General features: G+C 36.0%; 1 protein-coding gene across 1 annotated transcript in view; it reads left to right on the top strand.

The window, feature by feature from the left end:
• Window positions 1-13,796, top strand: part of IL3RA (interleukin 3 receptor subunit alpha) — a 68,073-nt gene that overhangs the window by 31,007 nt on the left and 23,270 nt on the right. The window contains exons 7-9 of the mRNA XM_043996703.1: window positions 1,208-1,326; window positions 5,356-5,382; window positions 11,773-11,896. Coding sequence (XP_043852638.1) covers window positions 1,208-1,326; window positions 5,356-5,382; window positions 11,773-11,896 — 270 coding nt within the window. The remainder of the gene's footprint in view (window positions 1-1,207; window positions 1,327-5,355; window positions 5,383-11,772; window positions 11,897-13,796) is intronic.

Below are 13,796 nucleotides of genomic sequence, written 5' to 3'. Positions count from 1 at the left end.
GTAGAGACAGGTCATTATACAACAATCTAAGCTAATTTGTTAGCATCATTGAGCTCTATTGATTGACATGACTTGGGCGGTGGCCTAGAGATCAAATTCCAACCATCTAGGTATGCTTCTTCCCTAGCTAATCAGAAGGATCAATCTGCATTCCTTTTGTTAAACTGAAGGCTCATCCTAGGCTGGTTTCTTGTGAGGGGGAGAGAGCAAGTAACAGCAAGACGGGTTTCTCCTAGAAATTCATTGTTAATTATTTTCTCACAGTTGTAACATTTGTATATTTTACTGAATATATTCTACATATTTGTAGAACATATATATTTATATATCCACTATATGGATATAACAGTCACCATTCAAATTACACTCCTCTGGACCTGTTTGAGGACAAAGGTCTCAGTCCCCCTCCTTCTTCTCCAGCAAACAAGATCACATAGTTCAAAGAGCCCTGAGCTGGTCTCAATTAGGTCCTCTCCTGGGCTGTGTCCATATAAAGGAAGATTGAAGAAATATCCCTGTGTCGCCTCCCCCATTGGCTAAGAACCCAAAGAATAATTATGGAAATTAGGGTTAGGAATACTGCATTCTGGTTAGCTAGTTTTTGCTCAAAGATTGTAACCCTTGAGTAATTGACCAGAGATGAAAAACGGGAGGGTCCATTCGCATTAGGGACTAGGGGTTAAAACAGGGTCAGTGAGCCCCCATTCTTTGCACCCACCAGCTGCACACTGGGTGACCATTCTTACGAGAATGACAATAAATGAGTCTTTGACACATCACTGCCGCTGAGTTCCAGAGAATTATTGAGCATGAGTTGTTTTTCTCTCAGTACATGTACATACATGTATGTTTATAGTTACATAGTTTTATATAAGTTTATACTGCATAATATATAGTATTTATAATTTGTGTTATTTTTATACTATATATAGTTATAGCAAGTATATATGTATGTATATATACATACATAAAATATTTTAACTCAACACCTGAAAAATTATTTTTCTTCTGCAATTATACAAATTACAACAAATGTACCAGTTTATATTGGTAGAAGCAGGTTCCTTACCTGCAAATTCCCTATACCAGTGAAATCACAGGTCCAGTTCTTATCCCTAAGGACTGTGGCAAGCACAATTCCAAAGTATCTGTAATGAAAGCATTGACTTCTCTATTATCCATCACAATGTTTATGTTTCTATTCCAGAAATATTTAAACCACCAAATATTACCATAAACAACACAGCTCCTAATTGTATCATTCAGTGGCAGAAACCCAAATCATTATTCAACAGTGAATTTGAATATGAGCTTCAAATTCAAAAGGTAATTTTTTTGTCATTCCTTAAATCACACTCTATGACATGTGTTCCTTACATTGTGTGTGCTAAAGAATCCATTTGCCTCAATCCAACCACTTCTTTCTTGTCAGAGTAATTCTTTTGTACCCAAAACTTTCTCCAATCTAAACAAATTTGCCTTCTTTTATTGCTTATCTCCTCCTCCCTAGGGAGGCACAAGCACAAGGAAGGTCTTCTGTCTCTTTTCAAAATGGAAACCAGTTTTCCCTTGTGTTCTGATTCTTCTTTCACAGTATGACTAATGCAGAAATATGTTTAATGTGATTGTACATATAAATAACCTATATTAGATTGCTTTCTGTCTTGGAGAGAGGGGAGGGGAGGGAGGGAGGAAGAAACATTTGGAACTAAAAAACTTATGGAAACAAATGTTGCAAACTATCTTTACATGTAACTGGAAAACAATAAAAGGCTTTTATGATCAAAATAGAAACCAGCCATCAACAATGAGAAATTAATCCTTGGGCAATATAAAAGAATATCCCAACAGGAAAAAAAATAGTGCAAGAATAGTTATTGTCACCTTAATAAATAACAAGTCATAATCCCTTCTCACCACCACTTCCAACACATTTTTCTCCTTCATTTACTCATTTCTCTGATGAAGTGGTTTTTCTTCTTGACAAAGTCAACTTCTCTTATCATGTCCTTGATTTCTTTCCTCTCCCACATTCTACAGGATTTTGCCTCTTCAACCATTCCTTATTTTCCTGTCATCATCAATCTCTCACTATCCACTGTCTCCTTCCCTGCCACCTAAAAAATTTCTATGTCTCTCCAGGTCTTAAAAAAAATAAAATCCTACACTTGACCCTGACAAGCTATTTTCCTAGAGCTTTTATTCATTTCACAACCTAACTCCTAAAAAAGATGGTCTCATTTCTTTACCTTCTATTCATTTGTCATCCCTTTAATATCTGGCTTCCAACTCCACCACTACACCAAAAATGTTCTCTCAAAAGTTGCCAGTGATCTCTTACCATTTAAATCTCTCTCCTGTTATTCTACTTGAACTCTGTGCAGCTTTGGACTTATATCTTACACTTTCCTCCAGGATGTTCTCCTCCCCATTTGTTTCTGTAATACTTCTTTTTCCTGATTCTTGTCCTACCTATCTGATCTCTCCTCAGTCTCCTTTGATGGATCATCATCCTTCTCCCAAATACCAAATACAGTTTTCTCAAGGCTCTATCCTAGACCCTCTCCCTTTCTCTTTCTATACCCTCTCTCTTGATCATCTCACCAACTCCCATAGGTTCAAATATAATTCCTATATATCTATGTCTCAAATCTATATATCTAGCCCCAATTTCTCTTTCTAAAGTTCCATATTACTACCTACTAGACATCTCCACTTGGATATCTTGTGGGCATCTCAAACTCAATGTTTCTAAAATGGAATTCAAATTTTCCCTCAAATCTCTCTCCTCCAAACTTCTCTACTTTTATAGAAGGAATCCTTCTAGTCACCCAGAATTGCAACTTCACAGTTATTCTTTACTTTTCCCTCTCTCCTTCTGGTCATGGTCCTCTTCCAAAGGAAGGACATATAACAAAAGCGAACTGCCCTAAGGGAGCAGAGAGTTTAAATGTCTTATCTATGGTAACAAGATCTGAATCTCCTTCACCCACCTTGTTTCTCTGTGACTTTCAGAAACTCCGATGGCCATTGAGAGAAGGTAGTTTAAAAATAGAAGGTTATCATCTCAAGCTGACTGGCCTTTCTTTAGAAGTGAATAACCAGGAGATTCATTAACCAAAGAAGTTTCTTAATGCTAGCCACAAAATTAGGACAGGATGTAAACCTGCCCTTCAGGATCACAGGAATTGATCCCTCTTCTTCAGAAACTGAGTGACCTATGGAGAGAGTCTGTATAGTAACAGCTCCTTGTGTACAAAACATAGGCTGGGGACCCTACTAGAAGAGGAGGTAAAAAAAAGACCTGAAGGAATGCCTCTCTATTCTCCAGATGAACAGAAATAAGAAACATTAATGGAAAGAACAGAAATTTTTCAAAGGGAATAGTAGAAGAAGAAGAATCTGAAAAGGAAAAGTGGAGAATTCTAATCCATGGTGAAAAAGTTGGAAAATGTCAAAATATGCAGAAGAAGCACGCATAAATCTTTGGAGTTCCAAAAGGCCAAATACCCTCTATGGGACACACTAAAGAAAATGAAGTTTTATTACTTCAAGGAATGATTTATAAATAGCAGCATGAGAGAAATTATCTAAACTCAGAGGAAGAAGTAGCAGAGTGATGGTTGAAGATTTTCCAAGTACATCAATGTCTTGAATAGCTAGCCCTTTTCTTCCTCAGTGAAATTTTTTGTTAATACTATTTCACAATCATTTTTTCCTCATTAGTCAGAATTAAATCCAGAATTGTCTGTCTCACCTCTTAAAGAAAGAAAATGTCATGAAGACAAGCTGGGAATTTGTCAAAATTATTTCATTGGCCCAAAGGAACTCCCAGATGAGGAAAGACCATTTGCTAATACAAGTTGACACCTTCTATGAACTATAAGTTTCTGAGAATTGCTTACTTTTATTTACTTTTCTTTTTGAATAAGCTATATCCTTCTATAATAATGATAACTTTGATGCTTGCAAAGCATGTTTTATATATATATTTATATATGTATACATATATATATGTATATATAAAATCTCATTTGCTTCTCAAAACAACTCTGGAAAGTAGGTGCTATTATCTCCATTTATTATCATCCTCATTTTGTAGTTGCAGAATCTGAGGCTAAGGGAAGTTTTAAAAAATCTTGTACAGGGTCACACAGTTAATAAATAGCTGAGACAGGATTCAAATTCAGGTCTTCCTGACTCCAGATCCAGTGTTTTCTCTACCTAGCTGTCTCCTTAACCACATTTCAGCCATGATTTCTATCCCACCAAATGTGAAGTTTACCACCTTGCAATCTGATCTCTAGTTTACTTAGTTTATTACCCAAACCTTACACTTTTATAAATACAAACCCTAGAGGTTATGGATTTAATTGTGGTCCCTTTTCTTTCAAGTTATCTACTGTGAATGACTGGTCTTCTCCATTGATATTCTTCTTCCTCTGCTATAACTATAAATCTGAGTGGCATCTGAGATACTGGATATGTTCCAGGAGCTTTCTTCTTTCCCTTCCCCTATTGGATAAAGATGTATATAACATGGTTATCAAATTTTTAGATGACATGATGTAAACATCTTGGCTAATATAGGAGGAATCTAAAAACATCTCGAATTGTGGGCTAAAATTGTGGGTTGAATCTAATAACATGAAATTTAATAAGGATCAGTGTAGTATTGTGTATTGGGGTTCAGATCCTCAACTCAGAAGTATGAAGAATAGGGAGAGGCGGGAAGGAATCTGGACCTTGACATCTGGAAAAAAATTTCAAAATTGTTTTTACATGTATACTTTTGGTTGTTCAATTGGTATAGCACTAATTCTGTCAATTAAAGTAGTACCATGTTTATTATATTGGCATAACCCTGTCAAAACTGATGCCTTCTTGACTCCAAATTCACTGCTCTCTATACCATTCTGTAATTCTCTGTAGAAGTGAACTTGAAGGGGCAGCTAGTTGGCACAGTGGATAAAGCATCGGCCCTGGATTCAGGAGTACCTGAGTTCAAATCCAGCCTCAGGCACTTGACACTTACTAGCTGTGTGACCCTGGGCAAGTCACTTAACCCTCATTGCCTCACAAAAAACAAAAACAAACAAAAAAAAAGAAGTGAACTTGAAAAGATTGGAAAAAGATAGCACAGTCAAATCATTTTCTATTCATTTTGGGATTGGCTATAATCATCCGCAGGAAGTCATAGCTTCAGGATTTCTTCTCATACATCCTACCATATTTCCTCATTTACATTAGAGGTTACATTGGTTTTCCTGGAAATGAGGGAGGAAATAAGGAAGTCCATTGCCTAAGGAGATCAGAATTCAAGGCACTTACTTGGTTTTCCTTTTTGTTTTACAGGTCTCTGACAAGACTATCCTTGAAATGGTGAGTGAGTACTACTTTCTCCAACATCACTTTGGACTTTTAGCTCCAAAAGCAATGAGCTTGTTGGAAAGCAACAAGTCATTTATGGCTGTTTAACTCCTACTGATACAACCAAACTAACAATTTATTTAGTATGATTAGTTAGAATGTTGGCTCAAAGAATGTAATAGTAAATTTTAAAATGATAGTTCAATGTTCTCCTAGCTGGTAAGCAGCTCACTAGAAATTACTTAGGCACCTTCAAAATATGCATCAATTCAAATTAACACAGGGAAAGATTTACAGAACTGAAAGTTCTAGGACTCTTCATGCTGGATGAGAATCAAGTTAAAAGTCAATGTTGCAGGCAGCTAGGTGGCACAGTGGATAGAGCACCGGCCCTGGATTCAGGAGTACCTGAGTTCAAATCCGGCCTCAGACACTTAACACTTACTAGCTGTGTGACCCTGGGCAAGTCACTTAACCCCAACTGCCTCACTAAAAAAAAAAAAGTCAATGTTGCATTCATCTAAAGGGGGGATTAGTTATAGAAGTTCCAAGCTGCCATTATTGCAAAGCCTTCTAAATTTGGCTTAGTAGCTTAGGTCCTATGGGTCCAATAATTAATAGTAGTTATAAGGAGACTCCCATGAACTACTTTCCTTTAGTAAAACCTTAAGCGAGGGACATCTAGGTGGTGCAATGGATAAAGCACTGGCCCTGGAGTCAGGAGGACCTGAATTCAAATCTCCCCTCAGACACTTGACACTTACTACCTGTGTGACCCTGGGCAAGTCACTTAACCCCAATTGCCTCACTGAAAAAATAAAATACCTTAAGTGAGAAGTTTATTATAAAAATATTTATTCTATTTGGTACTTAAATGGAGAATAAAAATTTAAATTAATTTTTAAGAAGTTAATTGTCCCTTTATCATGCCCCTGAATCTTCTAGAAGTCATCTTTGTGTTTACTAACTGCTCTTCAGGGGATTTAAAATCCAAACCTAGGGGCAGCTAGGTGGCACAGTGGATAAAGCACCAGCCCTGGATTCAGGAGGACCTGAGTTCAAATCTAGCCTCGGACACTTAACACTTACTAGCTGTGTGACCCTGGGCAAGTCACTTAACCCCAATTGCCCCACAAAAAAAAAAAAAGAAAAGAAAAATCCAAACCTGGTCTCTGGTACACCTAAGGGTATGCTGATAAATATTTAACAGCTGGATCCCTGGAGGTTAGGGAGGGAATTTATACACATGACACGTTTCACACTTGTAAATTTAATCTGAATAACATGACTAATGTGGAAATATGTTTGATGCGATTGTACATACATAATCTGTATCGGATTGCTTGCTGTTTTAGGGAGGGGGAGGGGAGGGAAGGGAATGAGGGAGAAGAATTTGGAACTCAAAATCTTATAAAAACAAATATTGAAAACTATTCTTGAGGCAGCTAGGTGGTGCAGTGGATAAAGCAGTGGCCCTGGATTCAGGAGGACCTGAGTTCAAATCTGCCCTCAGACACTTGACACTTACTAGCTGTGTGACCCTGGGCAAGTCACTTAACCCCCATTTCCTGGCCAAAAAAAAAAGAAAGAAAAGGAAACTATTCTTACCTGTAACTGGAAAAAAAATACTATTAAGGAAAAAATAATTTGAATAAATGAGAGAGAACGAGAGAGAGGATAATGGGAGGTCAAACTGAAAAATTATAATTATCTTAAGTTGAAAAGCTTTTCCACAAACAAAATCAATGCAGCCAAAATTAGAAGGAAAAAATGAAATGGGCAGGGTACAGGAGAATTCACAGCAACTTTCTCTAATAAGGGTCTCATTTCTTAATATGAGGAACTGAGCCAAACTTATAAAAGACCCATTGCCAAATTGATAAACTGTCAAAGGATATGAACCAAAAAAAAAATTTTTTTTGGTGAGGCAATTGGGGTTAAATGACTTGCCTAGGGTCACAGAGCTAGTAAGTCTCAAGGGTCTGAGGTCAGATTTGAACTCAGGTCCTCCTGAATCCAGGGCTGGTGCTTTATCCACTGCGCCACTTCGCTGCCCCTGAACGAATAATTTTAAAAATTTTTTTAATTTAATTTTTTTTTGTTACATTTTAAATTGTGAACTGTCTCCCTCCCTCCCAACCTCACACATAGAGGCCATTTCACACATGTGCACATGTGCATGTGCATGCACATACTCACACTCACACACACATATACATATGTATGCATGTATGTAAATATGTAAAAACATGCCATGAATATTTATAGTTATCAGTTCTTTCCCTGGACTTGGATAGCATTTTCCTTCATAGGTCCTTTGTAGTTGATTTGAATATTTATAATACTCAGAATGATTTAGTTGTTCATAGTTATTGTTCAAACAATATTGCTGTTACTGTATACAATGTTCTGTTGATACTCCTCTTTTCACTCTTCATTATTTCATGCAAATCTCCCCATGTTTTTCTAAAATCAACCTGCTCATCATTTCTTATAGCACAGTAGTATTCCATCACAACCAAATACCACAACTTGTTTAACCATTACCCAATTGATGGGTACACCCCCCAACCCAATTTTTAGTTCTTTGCCACAACAAAGAGAGCTTCTATAAACATGTTAGAACACATAGGTTCTTTTTCTTTTTCCTGGTCACTTTGGGAAACAAACCTAATAGCAGTATTGCTGTGCCCAAAGGTATACACAAGTTTTATAACTCATTGGGCATAGGTTCAAATTTTTCTCCAGAATGGTTGGCCTAGCTCACAACTCCACTAATAGTACATTAGGGTCCCAAATTTTCCACATCCCCTCCAACATTTGTCATTTTCCCTTTCTACATTTTAGCCAGTCTTATAGGTGTGAAATATCTCAAATTTGTTTTAATTCATATCCCTCTAATCAATAATGACAGAGCATTTTTTCATATAAGTATACATAGGTTTGATCAAAAACTGCCTATTTATATCTTTTGACCATTTATCAATTGGGAGAATGACTAATATTCTTATAAATTTGACAAAGTTCTCTGTATGTTTGAAATATGAAACCTTTATCTGAGAAACTGCCTATAAAAAATTTCCCCAATTTTCTGTTTTCCTTCTAATCTTGACCACATTACTTTTATTTGTACAAACTCTTTTTAATTTAATGTAATCAAATGATTCACTTTGCATCTCATAATGCTTCTTATCTCTTGTTTATTTATTAATAAATTTTCTCCTGCCCATAGGTCTGGTAAGTAATATGTTCCATGTTCTCCTAATTTATTTATTTATTTATTTTGGGGGTGAGGCAATTAGGGTTAAGTGACTTGCCTAGGGTCACACAGCTAGTAAGTGTCAAGGGTCTGAGGCTGGATTTGAACTGAGGTCCTCCTGAATCCAGGGTTGGTGCTCTATCTGCTGCGCCACCTATCTGCCCCTCCTAATTTACTTATGATATCTCCCTTTATATCTAGATCATAAATCTATCTTGACCTTATCTTTGTAAATGGTGTAAGATATTGATCTATACCCAGTTTCTGCCAGACTGCTTTCTAGTTTTCTGTAAAGGTTTTTTTAACCAACTAATGAATTCTTATCCCAAAAGCTTAAATTTTTATATTTGTTAAACACAAATTTACTATAATCATTTACTACCATGTATTGTATGTCTCTTTTGTTCCAGTGAGCTAACTTTCTATTTCTTAACCAATACCAGATAGTTTTGATTTTATAATATAGTAAAAGATCTGGTACTGGTGAGCCTCTTTCCTTTACATTTTCTCATTAATCTCTTTGATAGTCTTGACCTTTTTTCTTCCAAATTAATTATTTTATTTTTTCTAACTCAATAAAATATTTTTTCAGTTATTTAAATGGGATGACATTGAATAAGTATATTAGTTTAGGTAGAATTATCATTTTTTTATTATATTGTCTCTGCCCACCCATGAACAGTTAATATTTTTCCAATTATTTAAATCTGACTATAAAGAGTGTTTTATAATATGTTCATGAAGTTCCTGGATTTGTCTTAGCAGGTATACTCCCAGATTATTTTATACTGTCTATAGTTGTTCTAAATGAGGTATCTCTTACTATTTTTTCTTGCAAGGTTTTGTTAGTGATATATAGAAATGCTGATCATTTATGTGGATTTATTTTATATCATACTACTTTGCTAAAATTATTAATTGTTTCAAATACCTTTTTATCTGAATCTCTAGGACTTTCCAAGTATATCATCTGCAAAAAAAGATAGTTTTATTACCTCATTGCCCATTCTGATTACTTCAATTTATTTTTCTCCTCTCATTGCTATTGTTAGCATTTCCAATACAATATTGAATAACATTAGTGATAATAGACATCCTTGTTTTGCTCCTAATAGTATTGGGAAGGCTTCTAGCTTATCCCCATTACAAATAATGTTTGCTGACAGTTTTAGGTGGGTACTTCTGAATAGGCAGTTTTCAAAAGAAATCAAAGCTATTAATAGTCACATGAAAAAATGCTCTAAATTACTATTTACTAGAGAATTGAAAATAAAACAACTCTGAAGTGCTACCTCATACCTATCATGCTAGCTAACATGAAAGAAAACTAAAATGACAAATGCTGGAGAGGCTCTGGTACATTAATCTGTTACACTAGGTATACTAATGCTCTGTTGGTGGAACTTTAAATTGGTCCAACCATTCTGGAGAACAATTTAAAACTATGCCCAAAGGGCTATAAAACTATGCATATCCTTTTACCCAGAAAAGAACTAGAAATTGAGGAGATGCCCATCAATTGAAGAATGGCTAAACAAGTTATAGTATATGATTATGATGAAATAATATTTTGCTATAAGAAATGATGACCAGGGGCAGCTAGTTGGCACAGTGGATGAAGCACCAGCCTCAGACATGTGACACTTACTAGCTGTGTGGCCTTGGGCAAGTCACTTAACCCTTACTGCCCTGCAAAAAACAAACAAAAAACAACAATAACAAACAAGAAATGATGACCAGGAGAACATTGTACACAGTAACAGAAATGATGATCAACTATGATAGACTTAGCTCTTCTCAGCAATACAAAGATCCAAGACAATTCCAAAGGACTCATGATGGAAAATGTTCTCCATATCCAGAAAAAAATAACTGTGGATTATGAAGGAAGATTGAACCATACTGTTTCTACTTTTTTTTTTTTGGAGGTTTTTCCTTTTTGTTCTTATTCTTCTTTCACAACATGACTAATGCAGAAATATGTTTAATATGACATATAACCTATATCAGATTGCTTTCTTTCTTGCAGAGGGGGGACAGAGAGGAGGAAGGGAGAAAAATTTGCAACTAAAAATCTTATGAAAACAAATGTTGAAAACCATCTTTACATGTAACTGGAAAATAATAAAATACTTTTATGATTTAAAAAAAAAAGTGGGGCAGCTAGGTGGAGCAGTAGATAAAGCACCAGCCCTGGATTTAGGAGGACCTGAGTTCTAATCCAACCTCAGACACTTGACACTTACTAGATGTGTGACCCTGGGCAAGTCACTTAACCTTTATTGCCCTGCCAAAAAAATAAAATTAATTTTTTTTTTAATTTTTAGTGAGGCAATTGGGGTTAAGTGACTTGCCCAGGGTCACACAGCTAGTAAGTATTAAGTGTCTGAGGCCGGATTTGAGCTCAGGTACTCCTGACTCCAGGGCCGGTGCTCTATCCACTGTGCCATCTAGCTGCCCCAATAAAATTAAATTTTAAAAATTAAAAAAAAAGAAGTAATGAAGGAAATGGTTTCAGAAAAACTAGGAAAAATTACATGCAAGTAAGATGAGCAGAACCAGGAGAACATTATACATAGTAACAGCAATATTGTAAAGATAAATAAGTGTGGAAAAACTTAGCTACTCTGATCAATATAACGATCTGTGACAATTCCAAAGGACTCATAATGAAAAAATGTTATCCACTTCCAGAGAGAGAACTGATGAACTGAGTGCAGAATAATTCACTTTATTTTTCTTGCCCTTTTTTTTTTCAACATAGGCATGACTTCATATGTATCTTTGGTATATTTCTTGCCTTCTCAATGGATGGGAGAAGGACTGGAGGAAGGGAAAGAATTTGGACCTGAAAATAAAAATTATTTTAATCTACATTATCTGTGATCTCCTTAAGTCTAGGCTAGCAACAAATCAAAGAATCAAATCTTGACTTGTATAATTTGCTGATTTCTGAGATATAAATGCTCATACTGAAGATTTAACAATTGACTCTCAGCAAACAAGTTAAAGCTGGCCACAGGCAACTCCTCCTTCTGGAATCACAGGGCTCTTTATATATCTACTTCTAGCATCTAGAACACACATGTAATGTGGTCAGTAAGTATGTACACAGATATTTTTAAAATTATTTTGTTTTCAAGAACTCTATTAAAGGAAAAACAAAAATTGACTGCAGAAATATTGATGGAAGACATACTGTAAAAATAAGAACAAAGAAGTTGTATGATGAATATTGGAGTGAATGGAGTGAGCCCCAAAAACTTGGTAAGTGTGCTACTCTTTAATTTTAATTTACATGTTGGGGAAGGGGAGTTAGATTGGAATATCTTCCCTAGAGCTGGCCATGGTCACTTTGGTTTCAAGGGGAGGGGCATGTGAAGTATGCATCACTTCACTTTGCAGCCAAAGTTCTCAAGCTCAGCTCCATGGGAAGTGTTTTAATCTGTCTTCGTACCGTATTGGAGAAGCATCAAGGTTTATACATAAGCTCTGGCCTTGGCATCAGGAATATTTGAATTAAAATGCTACTTTCTATACTTATTAGCCATGTGATCATAAGCAAGTCAATGTCTCTGAGCCTCAGACAAGTCTCTAAGACAATAAATTACAGATGTAATCTTCTTCAAAGATTTAAAGCTAAAAGAGAAAGGACCCTACCTATAGGGTGAGCAAGAAAACTACTAACTAAGCATTGGATGTGCTTAGTTTGGAAAAGACATATATAACACCTAGTACCCTACACTTGAAAAATAAAATAAAACAAAAATAGCAAGATGAAAATCCCAGATCTAAGGAAAGAAAAAGTTCTGAGAGAGCCAAACAGATTTTTTTCAAAAGTGGCAATAGATCCACCAGGTTTTCAGAGAGGTGATCCAGAGTGGAAGCCCCTTCCAGTACAAGCACTTTCTTTTTATAGTTGACAAAACTGAGGACTAGAAGTGAAGTGACTTGCCTAAAGTCAAACATAAATTAGGTACGATCAGAATTTGAACTCAGAACTTCTGACTCTAAATAAAATGCATATCCATTGCACCATGTTTCAAAATTGTGTACCACCCTTCTAAGCACTAACTTCTTAAATGTAGCTGTCAACTTAACCACATTCTTCTTGTGCAACAGGCTTCTTGTAAATATACCTCACCTTTGCTATAATCTTTGGATTAAGCCACTGATCAGTTCATTACTTTTCCTTCTTTATTTTTTTCTTATTTCTTCCACCTTCAACAAAGTAGGAACTCTACCTGTAGCTGCATGTGTTCCATTATAATGGGGATTCAGTGCATGTATAGAGTGCCCCACATGGCATCTCTCTGTGGAAGATAACCAGGGGGAAATAACTAAATGAATGAATGAATGAATAGATAAATAAATAAATAGATAGATAGACATAAATTGATTGATTGATTGGTTGATTAAAAAAAAACAAAGAAAGGAAGATACCAGGGAAGAACTGGCATTTTTCTTCATGGAGGAAACCAGGGAGGAGATGGCATCTCTCTAGGTGAGGGACATTAGAGAGCTGATTCCAGGAGAATTGGGACAGACCACAGAGCACGCATAGACATTCTATAACTGATTCAGGTCAGCTAATCATGGGTTAAAGAAGAGACTCTGACTGGCTACAGTGGCATTCAAAAAGACCCATCAACTTCAGCTATAGGAAAGTCCTAGACATGATGAGTCTTTTAAGGTAGTCTAATATCTTTTAGCTTTTTTTAAAATGCCATGTCACACTATTATCCCATATTGTCTCATATGTTAATGAATCTGTTATCCCATGATGTGGATGTTCCTTCTAAAGACACAGATTATTACTCATCTACTCATCCTATAAATCCTGTTCAGCTCTTATTCATATCTTCCCAAGACCTAACCTAATAGGTTCTACTCAATGTGCTTAGGGCTAGCTTGACTTTCTCTTGACATCTAGAAGAGCCTACTAGGGGTAGATAGTTGGCACAGTGGATAGGGCACCAGCCCTGGAGTCAGGAGGACCCTAGTTCAAATCTAGCCTCAAACACTTGACACTTACTAGCTATGTGACCTTGGGCAAGTCACTTCCCCCCAGTTGCCTCACCAAAAAAAAAAAAAAGAAAATAGAAGAGCCTCCTGGTTTAGTGCAGGGCTTCTTAAACTTTTTCCACTCACAACTCCTTTTCACCCA

This window comes from Dromiciops gliroides, chromosome 3 (assembly GCF_019393635.1).
Source record: "Dromiciops gliroides isolate mDroGli1 chromosome 3, mDroGli1.pri, whole genome shotgun sequence".
NCBI lineage: Eukaryota > Metazoa > Chordata > Mammalia > Microbiotheria > Microbiotheriidae > Dromiciops > Dromiciops gliroides.
The sequence above is the reverse complement of the archived record's forward strand: the minus strand, read 5'-3'. Positions and strand labels throughout refer to the sequence as shown.